General features: G+C 52.9%; 3 protein-coding genes across 11 annotated transcripts; 2 read left to right on the top strand and 1 right to left on the bottom strand.

The window, feature by feature from the left end:
* The first annotated feature begins 1,539 nt into the window (after positions 1 to 1,539).
* Efna1 (ephrin A1) lies at positions 1,540 to 8,064 on the top strand. Its single transcript, XM_046421898.2, has 5 exons — positions 1,540 to 1,742; positions 5,241 to 5,536; positions 6,784 to 6,849; positions 7,010 to 7,060; positions 7,198 to 8,064. The coding sequence occupies exons 1-5, from the start codon at positions 1,651 to 1,653 to the stop codon at positions 7,308 to 7,310; spliced, it is 618 nt and encodes a 205-aa protein (XP_046277854.1). The 5' UTR covers positions 1,540 to 1,650; the 3' UTR covers positions 7,311 to 8,064.
* A 497-nt stretch (positions 8,065 to 8,561) lies between these two features.
* Positions 8,562 to 11,323, top strand: Slc50a1 (solute carrier family 50 member 1). Of its 9 annotated transcripts, none has more exons than XM_058571930.1 (6): positions 8,562 to 8,698; positions 9,358 to 9,435; positions 9,574 to 9,697; positions 10,271 to 10,432; positions 10,797 to 10,810; positions 10,891 to 11,323. In XM_058571930.1, the coding sequence occupies exons 2-6, from the start codon at positions 9,374 to 9,376 to the stop codon at positions 11,111 to 11,113; spliced, it is 585 nt and encodes a 194-aa protein (XP_058427913.1). In that variant the 5' UTR covers positions 8,562 to 8,698; positions 9,358 to 9,373; the 3' UTR covers positions 11,114 to 11,323. The 9 variants fall into 9 exon arrangements, with proteins under 9 accessions (XP_058427913.1, XP_046277852.1, XP_058427909.1 ...); XM_058571926.1 differs by lacking the exon at positions 8,562 to 8,698 and adding an exon at positions 8,946 to 9,103; XM_046421895.2 differs by lacking the exon at positions 8,562 to 8,698 and adding an exon at positions 8,946 to 9,103 and having other exon boundaries at positions 10,691 to 10,810.
* Positions 11,324 to 11,983: 660 nt separating this feature from the next.
* Dpm3 (dolichyl-phosphate mannosyltransferase subunit 3, regulatory) lies at positions 11,984 to 12,636 on the bottom strand. The gene is made up of 2 exons (XM_046421902.2): positions 12,465 to 12,636; positions 11,984 to 12,338 (listed from the first exon to the last, which is right to left on the bottom strand). The coding sequence occupies exon 2, from the start codon at positions 12,331 to 12,333 to the stop codon at positions 12,055 to 12,057; it is 279 nt and encodes a 92-aa protein (XP_046277858.1). The 5' UTR covers positions 12,334 to 12,338; positions 12,465 to 12,636; the 3' UTR covers positions 11,984 to 12,054.
* Positions 12,637 to 14,718: the final 2,082 nt, after the last annotated feature.

Raw genomic sequence — 14,718 nt, 5'->3', positions numbered from 1 at the left:
GCGGGACTTGCCGCGGCGTCCAGGCCCCGCGTAATTACAGGGGCTGTCGCCAGGCCTGGCCGTAAAAGACTAGGATGAAACAGCCTGGGAACCAAGGAAGCTGGGCCCGAACGGCCAGGGGCCCGGGGTCAGCGGCTTCCCCTGCTACGCAGCCGCAAGAAAGAGCCGGTTAGGGACGCAGACACACGCCACCACCCCGGTTGCGCACACAGGCACACAACTACACACCAAGCATGCAGACACACAGCACTCAGCTCTCCAGCTGCAGGCACACACTCGAGCCTAATCAAACACCTGCCCACTCTCCACCCCAGGAGGCGACACCCGCCTGCCAACCCCTCTCCAGACGGCTGGAGATCCCGCCTGGGAGTACAGCCCCGAGAGGCGAATTCCAGTGGGTTTGTTTACATGGCACGGGGGAGGGAGCCAGAGCCGGGTACTTGAGCTGGGTTCTGGGGCCCGACTGACTGCGAGACCAGCTCAGAAGGAGCCAAATCCAGCTACACAGCCCCGGGACGCTGCGCAAACACATCCCTGCCCCCACCTCGCCCCACCCCCTCTGCACGCCCAAACACGTTTCCCCTGGTCTTCACACACTGTTCACAAACATTAGCATGCGTATGTCAAAGAGTTTCACATGCTTCCACACACGCGGCTGTGATATTAGTCACAAGTGCTTTCACACTTGCGCGCCATCACACGTATTTACACACGCCAGATGTACATGTGTTGGTTAGTTTGTCACCCTTCAAGCCCAGATTTTCACAGTCCATATTCAAGAGCCCATTCGCACGATACACACGTGTGATGTCACACACACGGTGGCCTTTGGCTCATCTGAAAACAACAACGGACACCCTCCCGGGTCCTGGGTCGCGCGTGTCCTTCCGGCGCACCGGCACTAGTGGACAGAGGATCCCTTAGCTCTGGCCGCACACGTTACACACTTGATCACACACAGCGTCGCACTTTATTCCCGGCATCCAGGCGATGACACAATCTCTTGAACAAAGACAACATTGACAAACCCAACAAAAACAAACAGCCGCGTGTGTGTGGGGAGGGGCAGCCAAGCGCAGAGTCCGGGAATGGTGGGGGGAGGGGGCAGGAGGAGAGTGTGGGAACTCGGGCGCCGAAGACTGGGTTTGTGAGCCTCGGAAAGGTGTGGGCAGATCCACAACCTCGCACCCTGCAGGATCTGCACCGAGCGCTGAAGCCGGGTCCTGCACCCGAGCCTTCGCAAAGCCGCACGTGAGAGTTTGTTCCTTTCCGCAGCAGGAGACGGCGCCCAGTCCCACAAAGCCCACAAAGCTTCAGGCAGACCCCCAAGTGAGCAAACTCGCAGCTCTGGGGTGATCTCTGGGAGCAGAAGAGCGCTCTCCCCTCCCTCCGCCACCCGGGGCCTCCTCCCCAAGCTGCCCTCCCCTCCTCCACCACCACCTCCCCAGCCCCCAAGCCTCGGGGCAGCCGCGCGCCGGGCGGGGCGGGGGCGGGGCGGGGTGTCAGGCGGCGCCGGCCCAAAAGGCGGAGTCGCCGGGCGAAGGGGCCAGAGCTGTGAGCGCGGTGCTCAGTTCGCGGCGGAGAAAGCCAGCGTGAACCCAGACCCCGAGGAGCCCCTCGTCCCCGCCCGGCCTGGCCAGGCCCCGCGCTATGGAGTTCCTCTGGGCCCCTGTCTTGGGTCTGTGCTGCAGTCTGGCCGCTGCTGACCGCTACACCGTCTTCTGGAACAGTTCAAATCCCAAGTAAGCCCGAGTCTCCCGCTGGCAGCCTGGACGCCGGCACTGCCCCTCCCCAGGGTAACTGTCCTGGCCAGCCCCTGACCTGAGCCTAGGGGAGGCAACCCCGGGCGGGAGGAATTCTGTAGCTTTTCTTCCCCTTCACTTTCCCCTCTAGCTGGGAGCACCCCACCCCGGGCAGGAACCTGCCGGTGTCTGCTTGTACGGTGCTAGTTCTGCCCTTCCCTTCCTGTCCTCTGGCACCCCGTCACTCTCAAGTGAGGGACCCATGTTGAGCGTTCCTGAGTATAGACTGACCCCCTTGGCCTCCTGGGATCTTATTCTAAGCCCCCCAAGCATGGAATCTGTGTCCTCCTTGTGTGCCACTTGGGCATCTGTCCATACTGACAGGTACCTGATGTGACATCAAAAGGGAGCACAGTGCTCGATGAGGCTAACCCTGAAAGGACCCCTGAGAAGGGACCCCAGCCTCAGGTATTAGGCATTCATTCTGTATTTAAGATGACTCTGAGAAGCCCCCCATTCAGGGGTCTTTTGGGATGGCATAAGGGAGGCACATGCTGTGCATGGGTACATTGAGGGAGTCACCCAGTTTTGAGGGTTCAGATAATCCTACTGAAGAGACAGGTCATGGGAAAGAGTCAGAAGGACTGGAAGGGTTTAAAGGGTTACAAAGGGCTTTGGCCAGGAAGGAGTTAATTTCTCCTGGGCAGGTTTAGGGCTGTGAGGCAAATGGTACTGGGAGGAAGACACTCTGTCTGACCCTTTGTTCTTGCCCTTGAGTTGTCTGAAGTTAGGGGAACAACATTTGAAGGAAAACAGGAGAGGAGGGTAGGGTAGAGCAGGGAGCAGAGGCCTGGCAGCTGGGGATGGTGAAAACCCCACTCAGCTCAGCCTCCCCGAGCCCTAGCAGGCCTGCCTCCCTGTCCCCTTAAAGAAAAGATACTGTGCCAGGTTCCTCTGGACCTGTGGCATTGGGTTGGGGGCAGTACCCTCCTGGCCATGCTGCGCTACTGCAGCCCATCCAGACCCTCCTGCTCCGCACTCCTGGTTGTTTGTCCTTTGCCTCCTTGACCCAATCTTTTCCTAGTAGTGAGAGAGCAAAGTCCCTGTTTATGCCCATGCCAGGTGTTGGCTGAAGGAGGAGGAGGGGACAGGAAGCCATGAGTAGGGAGGGGGAGACTCTGGCCCTTTCCGTTCCCAAGCTCCCAGGTTTCCTCTCTTTCAGGAAGGAGCCTCTTCCTTGCCCCCCTCCCCGCCTGCCCTCCCGACGCCGACGTGGCCCCCTTTCTCAGATGGAGAGCAAGAGTCAAGTGAGGGCTAAGTAGAGGAGATGGTGCCCCATCAAGCACAGTTTCTGCCCTGCCCCTCTGACTACACACACACACACACACAGCCATACCCAGGACTAGAGAGGAGCCAGTCTACAGTGAAGTCCATTGGCAACCAAGCTGGGCCCAGCTCGGGGGGCAGAGATGAGGTGGCAATGTGCTGGGCGGGTGTGAGGCTGGCATGGTGACTCAGGGCACTGGGCACTGGCCCTGGGATCTCCAGGCCCCAGGCAAGATCAGCGTGGGGAGAAGGGTGGTGCCACTGTGAGCTGGGCCCTGGCCCCAGTGGTGCCAAAGGGGCAGGTGTCCTGCCTGTTCAGACAGCCAGTCAGTCCCCTTTACCTGGAGGTCAGTGCTCTGGGCAAGCCGACACCGGGCTAGCCTGGGGTATGGGGGGCTGGGGGCTCTCCATGCTCAACAAGGTAAATTTTCACAGGTTCCCCTGAGTGCTGGGGCGGGTGGATGAGTCAGTGCCCGTCACGGGAATGGGGGAAAGACGCCAGGCCCAGAGCTGAAATACCTGTTCCGAAATGGCTTCTATGTTTATCTCTCCAGAGAGGAATTTTAAAAGCCTCCCTCTGCTCCTCTCTCTCTCTCTTCCTGGGGTGGGGGAGGGGCCCTAGTAAGCTAGTTCCAGCAAAGGCAAGCTGCAGAACCAGGCCCTTAGGGGTCATGCAGACTGGGCAATGGATGCCCACCTCTGAGGCCTCTTGACCTAACTCCTCCCCTGCCCTCTTGCCACTCTTACCCAGGGCTTGGGTTTGACTCCAGATGGCAGACAGCTCTGCTGTCTGTCTGGCTGTACTTGGGGGAATCCAGAGAAACTGACCAGTTTGTGTGTGGGGAGATTTCCCCTTGCCTGGACCCTATCCAGGATGGAGCCAGGTGTCTGGAGCTGGGGGGTGTGAGTAGGCAGTGTGACTGGAGCCTGTGGGTCTTTGGGGGAAGGGAACAGCTCCACTTGGGGAGGAGCGGAGAAAAGAGGCAGCCTCAGGTCTGAGAACAGCATTTCATCAGAGTGAGGTAGTAGGCAGCTTTTGGAGGTAAATAGACAGGGAGTTTGGGGGTGCTCTCAGAGAGGAGGACCTGGGCATAAATTTGAGTAGCAAGAAAGGGAGATTGGAGTGACTTGGTGAAAATGATTTAATTTAAAGGATTAGGGGCTTTATCTATGGGTCTGGGTCTGGTCTAGGGGTTGAGGGAAGGAGCAAACTTGGCAGACTCAGTGGATTGGGGGGGGTTGGGGGGTATGGGAGAAGCATGAGGGGCTCAGCATGAGCATGATAAAGAGAAGGGATTATTTGGATCCTGATTACAGAATGGCCCCAGTAGGTCTCACAGATTGAGATCTACTAGCATTTAAAGAAGAGCAACTGGAGCAGGATGTGCTGACACACATGTGATCCTAGAAACTGGGGAGGCTGAGGCAGGAGGATTGCTAGCTCCAGGCCAGCCTCAGGAGGTCAGCAAGACCCTGTCTCAAAATTAAAAGGATTGGTGAGGGGCTGGGGATGTGGCTCAAGTGGTGGCGCGCTTGCCTAGCATGCATGAGGCACTGGGTTCGATTCTCAGCACCACATAAAAATAAAATAAAGATATTGTGTCCACCTAAAACTAAAAAATAAATATAAAAAATAAATAAATAAAAGGATTGGTGATGTAGTTCAATGGCAAACTACATTCAATCCCCAGTACTGGGGGTGGGGAAGCAACTGGTAGAATAAATTTGAGGATATATTTATGGGTAGAGAAAAGAATAATGAAAGAGCTACAGAAATATTTAGAAGCCCATCATTGGGCAAATACTTGGGTTCCTGAATGCTTTCATATCTGAAACATACTAAGTAGAAGACTATTAGGAGATGATGGTGTTGGGGGCATGTTTGGAGATAGCAGAGAGATGAGATCAAGATCTGTAAATATGGGCTAGGGATATAGCTCGGTTGGCAGAGTGCCTGCCTGGCATGCACAAGGCCCTGGGTTCAATCCCTAGCACCACAAAAAATAAAATAAAATAAAATAATAAAGACCCATAAATATTGGGAGTTGATATTTTGGAAAAATCTTTGGGTCTGGAGTGAAATGTTAGGGGTCATGTAAACAGTCTAAGGCTCAAGGCTTGGGCCTGGCTTATGAATGACCATTTGCCTTCTCCCACTCTGCACATGCTCAGGTTCCAGGATGAGGACTACACAGTACACGTGCAGCTGAATGACTATGTGGACATTATCTGTCCCCATTATGAGGATGACTCTGTGGCAGAGGCTGCTATGGAGCGGTACACCCTGTACCTGGTGGAGCATCAGGAATATGGGATATGCCAGCCCCAACCCAAGGACAGGATCCGTTGGCGGTGCGACCAGCCCAAGGCCAAACATGGCCCTGAGAAGCTGTCTGAAAAGATTCAGCCCTTCACATCTTTGCCCTTGAGCCAGGAATTCAAGGAGGGACACAACTATTACTACTTCTGTGAGTGCATGGGAGTCAGGCACATGGGTGCACCTATTGGGGGCACAGTGGCATGAAGCATATGCTTGGTGGGGCTGGGGTTGTGGCTCTGTGGTAGAGCTCTTGTCCACATGTGTGAGGCACTGGGTTTGTTTCTCAGCACCACATATAAATAAATAAATTAAGGTCCATCAACAACTTAAAAAAATATTTTAAGGGCTGGGGATGTGGCTCAAGCGGTAGCGCGCTCACCTGGCATGTGTACAGCGCGGGTTCGATCCTCAGCACCACATACAAACAAAGATGTTGTGTCTGCCGAAAACTAAAAAATAAACATTAAAAAAAAAATTTAAAAAAAAAATATTTTAAAAACAAAGCATATGCTTGGGGACATGCTTAGTGGAGAGTCATATAACACAGGACCCCTTCTAAGCCTGAATTCTATTTTCTTTCACTCATTCATATCACAAATGTGGAGTGAGCTTCTGTGTAGCAGGCACTCTCTTTGGCACTATAGGCATAGATATAAAGAAAACATTTCAGAATCTCTGCTCTCAAGGAAGTTGGGAAGGAACACCCATAGTCAACAGACCATAAGAACAGGGTGATATGGTAGGCATGAGCACAGGAACATTGGGAAAATGGCCTGTGCACCTGCCAGGCTAGGGGGAACAGAAAAGGATGATAAGGGAAATGACTCCAGAGCTTAGGACAAGCAGAAGAGTTTGCTAGGCACAGACACATGTGCAAAGCAAGCATGACCTCTTCAGGGACCTCATAGAGTAGGAGGCACAAGGGAAGTGGAGAAAGATGAGTGTGGGGCGTGGACAGGACAGATTGTGGGAATATAAGCAGTGTGGAGGAGTTTATCGTGAAGGCAAGGAGAGCTGCTTGTTGTTGATAAGAATTACAAGGACAGCTTTGTGCAGAACAGATCCAGGGATCACTGTGTAGGTGGGCCCTTAGCGGGGGTGGTAGAAAATAGCCCAGGTAAAGAGAAATGTATTATGAAGGCCTCACCCAACTTCAGGCTTAGAGGAGTGAAGGATGGAATATATGGAGGGGACCATGTCCTTGTCTGTGTCCTTCTCATCACCACTGCCAAAGCTGGGAGATTATACTGACCACTGGGTGGGAAGTGGGCAAAAGGTAAGGAGGATAAAATCAAAAGTAGAGGGCAAAGAGGAAATTGAGGAAGCAGGACCAGACACTCTGGGCTAACTTCTTCAAACATTCTTTCCTTAATTCCCTGTGGGTTTATCTTGCAGCTGTACCCATCAACCCCGTAGAAAACCACTGCCTGAAGTTGAAGGTGACAGTCAACAGCAAAATCAGTAAGTGTCTGGCTCCATGGGCCCCCTTCCTCCATCTCTATGCTGGGCTGGGTCTAGTGATCTGGGATAGTAGGGAGGTCCCACTGCCCAGGCCACCCTGTACTCACACCCCTCCGCTTGCCTAGTACAATCCTGATCTACTTTCACTCTTGCCTTCCAGCTCATAGTCCTCAGGCTCATGCCAATCCACAGGAGAAGAGACTTCCAGCAGGTAGGCGGCTCCAACTGGTTCTGGGGCATAGGATGTGGCTTCTTTGCCAGTCAAGGGCTGGGGAGACTCTATTGGGCTGAGGACCAGTACAAATAGGGGCCACTTATCTTGAGGGCATTTTCCATCTCACCTTGCAGATGATCCAGAAGTGCGCGTTCTACACAGCATTGGTCATAGTGCTGCCCCCCGCCTCTTCCCTCTCGCCTGGACTGTGCTGCTCCTGCCACTTCTACTTCTGCAAACCCAGTGAAGATCTGTGCCACACCTGGCTTAAGGATTGGAATTGGGCCAAGGAGCCAGGGACAGGCACACCTCATCTGTCCTGGGGCCTGTCTCACAGCTCCAGCCCTGGGAACCACTCCCACCACAAGCATAGGCTGCCACCCAGCAGCCTCAAAACGGGTCAGTATTAAGGGTTTCAGCCCAAAGGAAGTCAACCAGCCTGACAGCGCCATCCCCCCACTTCAGAGGGATGGAGAAATAAGTGGGGACTGTCCTTTCCCTGCCATTCCTGCCTTTAAGCCAAAGAAACAAACTTTGCAGAGATGGCCCCTGATGAGGGTCCAACAGGAACAAAGCTGGAAGGGGCCTGAGGCCATGTAATGGACAATGAGCTTGGCAAAGATGCCCCTCCCAGAGAGAGCCAGGATGCCCAGATGAACTGACTGAAGGAAAAACAAGACAGTTTCCTGCAGGGAGCCAGGTACAGGAGAGGCAACATGCTTGGGCTGACCAGCATCTCCCAGAAGACTTCTGTCTGTGGGGCTGCCATAGAGAGGTTTGTAGCCAGGCACTGCGCCCTCCCCCAGTATTGGGTCACACTACCTGGAGCTGTGCCAGCAGGGAGGCTGTGCCAACCTGTTCTTAGTGTAACTTAAAGGGCAGGGCCCACGTGTACAGTATCTGTATGTAAACTTTTTGTGTGTCTGCTGATTTCTACAACTGGATTTTTTTTATACAATGTTCTTTGTTTCAAAATAAAGCATTGTGTTGGTTTTTTTGGACGTTCTTTTCTGCCCCTCCACGTTGACTTGTAACCACAGCGTCCCTGCAGCACCATGCTCTGTTCAACATACATCAGAAGCAATCCGATTTGAAATTCTCTCAAAGGTACACACCCCTTATCAGGCCAAAAGGGTGGGGAAATCAGAGTGCTCCCCAGAGCAGTCTCTCGGGTTCCACTCAGCACCCCATTCTGGAAGTTCTTCCGGTCCAACCTCTACCCCACTCCCACCCCCTCGCACAGGGCTTGGCATACCATTCAGGTACTCAAGCTGTCTGGATGAGTCAGGGAAGCTGATGCCAGCTGAGGCATGCGCCCCGCCTCACAGCTCCACGACAGCAGTGGGAAGGACACTTCTCAGCAGCAAGAAGGTTGGGCCAGGTGTCAGTGACAAGGGCATGCGTGGGCTGGGCAGGCCAGTTAATCGACCTTGTGGCTGAAGAGGAGGGGGACGTCTGACGAAGGAAGACGGTCTTCCCTGGCAATCCCTGCACGTCGCGGGGAAGGGCAACGAGGGGCTCCGGTAACCGGGAGACCCACACTCTGGGCCACCCGCGACCCTGATTGGAGCTCTGGGTGGGAGGCAGGCGGGAGCCCGCTGCCGCGGCTCCTGAGTTCCACCACACCTCGGGCACGTGAGTGAGGCTGGGGGTCCAGGTGCTCCGACGTGGGCGGCCGTGTGGGGAACAAACTCGCAAACCCTCGCAGGGGATCCGCGGGGACCGCGAGGGAGACCTCCGCACCCGGCCTCCGGGAGGCGCAGCCCAGGCGGGCGGCGCGCGAGGGCGGGGTGCGAGTTCCGGCGCGACGCGCGCGCCGTGCGGGGGGCTCGGCCGGTTTCCGGGGGACGGCGGCGCGCGGGGGCGGGGCCGGAGCGTGTGGGGCGGGGCTCCGGCGTCGCCCGCTACCCGCGGAGCCTGCTGGCGCCGGGCGCCGGGCGCGGGTTCCGACTCCGGCGGCATGGGGCCGGGCGGCGTGGCCGACACGCTCCTTTCCGGAGCTTGCGTGCTCTTCACCCTCGGCATGTTCTCCACCGGCCTGTGAGAGCGCGGCCGGGCCGGACTGGGGCAGGACCAGGAAGTCAGGAAAGGAGAGAGTGGGCAGGGACGTGGCCATAGCCGGGGCTGCGTCCGGAACTCGGGGTCAATGTGGAATCCGGTTGAGGGGACCGGGGTGCAAGGGCGAGGCTGTTTGCAAGCCTGAGGGAGGGGCGGCCTGCGGGCCTTGGGGAGGGTCGTGAGTACTGGGCATCTCCCACCCACCCTTCATCCCTCCTTTCGGGACCCCCTTACAGCTCGGACCTCAGACATATGCAGATGACCCGGAGCGTGGACAGCGTCCAGTTCCTGCCCTTTCTCACCACGGATATCAAGTGAGAGGGGCGACGGCTGCGTTGGGAAAGGCTGTCTTGAGGCAGACGGGGGAAGGGCCGGAGGACGCGGAAGAAGCCGCAGGGGACACCCTTCTACACTCAACCCCGCGGGCCGTATCCCTCCCCTCCGCCCTGCAGCAACCTGAGCTGGCTGAGTTACGGGGTCTTGAAGGGAGACGGGACCCTCATCGTGGTCAACGCCGTAGGTGCTGTGCTTCAGACACTGTATATCTTGGTGTATCTTCACTACAGCCCTCAGAAGGTAGAAAGCCCTCCCTGGGACCCACCTTCCTGGTGCACGCCCTGCCTTGCTGGCAGTGCAAACACTACTTCCTGGAAGACCATAACAGGTTGGCACTGCCACCTTTTCCTAGAAGGTCCTCCTTCCAGCCTTGCAGTTCTTCCATAAAGCTAGTCTTCCTGGACTCACACACTGCCCCCCATTCTGGCAGGGCTGGTAGTGCTGCCCCGAGCTTCCACCCAACAGGCTGAGAAAGGGCTTCTGTCTCTTGAGAGCTCCTTCAGGGCCAGTACCTGAGAATGAGATGGTGAGCTCATCTTCCCCAATCACACAAGCATATATTAAGCTCCTACTGTGTGTGCCAAGCTCGCAGAAAAAGATACCTTCCCTTCGCTAGAAGGAGTGTTGTGTGGATAAAACTTCTCCTTCAAGTCACTGATGGGAGACAGGCTGTGACAAGCGTAATACTAGAGGTTGCAACAAAGATTACTTTCCCCACTGGAGTATGGGAGAGGGCAGGATGAAGTCATTCCAACAGGGAAGTCAGAGTGCTCCCATACATTTGGAAATAAGACTCCTCTTTTTCACCTGCAGCGTGCTGTGCTCCTACAGACTGCAACTCTGCTGGGGGTCCTTCTCATGGGTTATGGCTACTTTTGGCTCCTGGTACCTGACCAGGAGGCCCAGCTGCAACAGCTGGGCCTCTTCTGCAGTGTCTTCACCATCAGCATGTACCTCTCACCACTGGCTGATTTGGTGAGTGGGGGTGTCCAGGAGGTAGGATAGATAAGAAGGACCAGGCTCCCATAGCCAAAAAGACTGTGGCTATACTCCAGAGGAAAGGAAGATCCAACCCTGGAAAGAGTCAAGGCAGTAGAAGGGGGAGTGGGAGAGGCAGGAGAGGACTGGCGACATCAGGAAAGGTGTTTGACCTTTGTCCTGAGGAAATTCTTGGACAAGATGGGAGCTTGGCTATGTACCTAGACCAGGAGTGTCTTTCATCCTTTCCCACAGGCCAAAGTTATTCACACTAAATCAACCCAGTGTCTCTCCTTCTCACTCACCATTGCCACTCTCCTTACCTCCTCCTCCTGGTCCCTCTATGGGTTTCGACTCAAAGATCCTTACATCATGGTAAGCAGAATACAGAGGGGGTGACAAGTTTGTACAGTGAAAAACTGGCTCCCCGCCTCATAGCAGCCCTTTGATTTCAGGTGCCCAACCTTCCAGGAATCCTTACCAGCTTTATCCGCCTCTGGCTTTTCTGGAAGTACCCCCAGAAGCAAGACAGAAACTATCGACTCCTGCAAACCTGAGGCAGTTAACCTGACCACTGGGCACCTTAATGCCAACTTGATACCAAAGCACGCTCCTTGTTTTGGCTGGTCCTGGAGACCAGTTCATGGGTGCAGTACATTGTGGGAAAGAGGACTTTGAGATTAGAGGGATCAAAGAAAGAGCTTTACTTAGATCAGGTGGGACCTAAGAGATGAAATCACTTCTTTTAGGTCCACTGTCACCACAAAAAAAAAAAAAAAAAAAAAAAAAAATCACTTCTTTTTTTTGAGAGATTATCTTTTGTAATTATGAAGGTTGGGGTTTTATCTTTAGAATGTGCCTTAAAATAAACTGTTCCCCACCCCTGCCCATCATGGCTTATTCTTTATTCATGATTCTAAACCTGTCTAGTTTGGTGAAGGGTAGACCCAGTTATTCTCAGGCTGGTGAGGTTGGCTCAGAAAAAGTATCTGGAAGAACCAAGAGGTTTTCAAGAGGCCTTAAAAACCAAAGCTTGGAAGTTATAAAGAATGGAAGTTAGGCTTAAGATGTGTTTCCTGTTAAAGAGACCAGGAAAATAACATTTATATTTGGAGAGTTCTTTTTTTTTTTTTTTTTTAGAGAATTTTAATATTATTTTTTAGTTCTCGGCGGACACAACATCTTTGTTTTTTGTATGTGGTGCTGAGGATCGAACCCGGGCCGCATGCATGCCAGGCGAGCGCACTACCGCTTGAGCCACATCCCCAGCCCTGGAGAGTTCTTGAGAAGGGGTTTTGCCTTTTTTTTAATTTGTAGATGGACACAATGCCTTTATTTATTTATTTTTACGTGGAGCTGAGGATGGCAAGCGCTCTACCACTGAGCTACAACCCAGCTCTGGGTTTTGCCTCTTTTTGAGCAAAACTGGGGAACACCAACCAGATGCAAAGGTGAAGGCTGAGATGGCCTCAGGAAAGGCATCTTCTCACGACCACTGGTATACAGCATCCGCAATTCCCATTCTGCGTACTCAAAACTAAACAAGAGTTAAAAAATAAATTTGCTCTTTAATGGGGAATGTGAGGGAGGGTTGTCCACGCGGGAATGGGTTTAGAGTGTCAGAAGCGTAGCCCCCTGCAGGCTAAATCAGCTCGGGCCTCCTGAATCTGGCTCTGCAGCTCACGGGCGGCATCCTCGCAGTCATGAAAAGTGGCCACGCGATACCCCACAGTGCCCAGAGCATAGCAGCCTGCGGACACCAGCAAGTAGGCGGGCAATGGCCACAGGACTTCCCGGCAGGGCGAGGGCAGGTCCAGGCCCAGAGCTCCCATGGTCAGGGCGGCCCAAGCCGAGCCCAGGAGCGCCAATGCCCAAAGCCATTGAGCTAGTTTCGTCATGGTCACTGCGGAAAAAGAAAGCAAAGTTGGGGGTCTCTTCCGACCCACAAAATGCCCTACATTCGAGACCCATTCCCCCTTGCTCCCACGGTCTTCGCCTTCTCCACTAAGCCCTCAAACTACAATCTTACCTCTCGCCTTCGTCCAGCTGTCCGTGCGGTCCTGGCCGCCATCAGCTTCCGGGAGTCCTCCGCAGCTCCGCCCCGTCACCGCGCGGCCTTCTGGGAGCTGTAGTTCTCAGGGCAGCGCTCGGAGCTAGACGAGGTTTCCTAGCAGTCTCTGCTCCGCAAACCATAGGCTGGGTCCCTGGAACTGCTTCCCTATTCCGGGATTCAGCTCCAGCTGGCGTGGGGCTTGTAGAAAGACAGCTCACCCCTAAACGTTGCAACAAGGTGGGAATATAATATGATCCCCAGCGCATTCATTCATTCACTGAAGCATTTCTTGAGCGCCATGGTAGACTGGAGATTAAAAAAAAAAAAAAAGCCAAGAAGATGGAGCTGGTACTCTATAATGGTAGAGTTTTTGATGTTATTTTGTTTTGTTACCAGGGATTGAACCAGGCGTGCTTAACCACTGAGCGCATCCCCACCTTTTATTTTTTATTTTGAGACAAGTTCTCACTAAGTTACTTAGTGCCTAAATTGCAGGTTTAGGGCTGGGTTTGAACTTGTGATCCTCCTGCCTCAGCCTCCCGGATTGCTGAGATTACAGACGTGCCCCATAGCACCAGGAGGTGATAGAGTTCTTGCCTATCATGCACAAAGCTCTGGGTTCTGTCTCAGTACCAAAACACACAAACACACAGTTCCAAGAGGCTTGAGAAGGAGGGGAGAGGGAAGAGGGGAAGGAGTCAGGAAAGCCCTGAGTTGATAACTAGCCATGATGTCTTGAGGTAAGTATTAGGAGCTTGGTGGGTATGGTTTTTAAAAGTAACGCACAGGGGCTGGGGTTGTGGCTCAGTGTTAGAAAGCTCACCTAGCACACGTGAGGCACTGGGTTCAAACCTCAATGAAATAAAGATATTATGTCCACCTACAACTAAAAACATAAATATTAAAAGAAAAAGAAACGCACAGGGAGAAGGACTCCAGGAGTTATGTCCTTTAAGAATAGAAGGTAAAGGGCTGGGGTTGTGGCCTAGCACGTGCAAGGCTCTGGGTTCCATCCTCAGCACCACATAAAAATAAATAAACAAAATAAAGATATTGTGTACAACTAAAAAATAAATATCTAAAAAAATAGAAAAATTACAGAGGAATTACCTGATATCTTTGATCGTTTAAGGTATTAAAAAAAAAAAAAAAAAGTGTGGGCTCTCACGAGTTTGGCAGAGCCAGGCGCAGAGGCACAGCCTGTAATCCCTGAGGCTGAGGCAGGAGGATCAGGAGTTGAAAGCCAGCTTCAGGAAAAGTGAGGCACTAAGTAACATAGTGAGACCTTGTCTCTAAATAAAATGCAAAATAGGGCTGGGATGTGACTTCAGTGGTTGAGTTCCCCAGTGCCAAAAGGGCGGGAGGTGGGGGTGGGGTGGGGGGTAGGCATGGTGGTGCATGCCTATAATCTCAGCATCTCTGGGGGCTGAGGCAGGAGGATCATAAGTTAAACACCATTCTGGGCAACTTTGCAAGGCCCTAACCAACTCAGTGAGATCCTGTTTCTAAAAAAAAAAGGCTGGGAATGTGCCTTGTGGTTAAGCAACCCTGGATTCATCCCCAGTACCAAAAATAATATAATAAAATAAAAGGGCTGGGGATGTGGCTCAGTGGTTAAGTGCCCCTGGGTTCAATCCCTGGTAACAAAATAAAATAAAATAAGTGATGTAGCTCAGTGATAGAACAATTGCTTAGCATGTGTAAGGCCCTCGGTTCAATCCTAGGGGGGAAAAAGATAATTAGTTAAATGATTATAATAATAATCAGAAGTAGTAAATAAACATTCTGAGCAGCTATGCTATTATGTGTCATGCCCTGTACAACACTGTCATGTTTAATTTTCACAACATGCTGCAGTCGGTATTTTCATATCCCCATGTATGAGCAAGGAGACACAGAAAAGATAAAATGCAAGTAAATTGCCCAAGGTCAAACAGATAGTAAGAAGCCATCCAACTCAGAGGTATATTCTGGGCAAAAGCACTCTGCTGTGTTGCTGGTACAGAAGTGGTCAGATAGGGATCATGGTAACAGCGAGATTGATTTCTAGGTGCCAAACACTGTGGTGAGTGCTGTAAGTGCATATCTCATCCACTCTTCACAGCAACCATATGAAATAGGTACTGTTATTATTTCTGTTTAACAAATGAGGAAACTGAGGTGCAGCCCAGACAATCTGACTTCAAAACCTGCTTACTTTACCACTACAATACACCATCTCCCTCTCCAG

This window comes from Marmota monax, unplaced genomic scaffold, assembly GCF_021218885.2.
Source record: "Marmota monax isolate L192 unplaced genomic scaffold, Marmota_monax_Labrador192_F-V1.1 WCK01_AAM20220418_F8-fsc00108, whole genome shotgun sequence".
In the NCBI taxonomy this organism is placed as follows: Eukaryota; Metazoa; Chordata; class Mammalia; order Rodentia; family Sciuridae; genus Marmota; species Marmota monax.
This window is presented reverse-complemented; position numbering and strand designations above follow the sequence as displayed.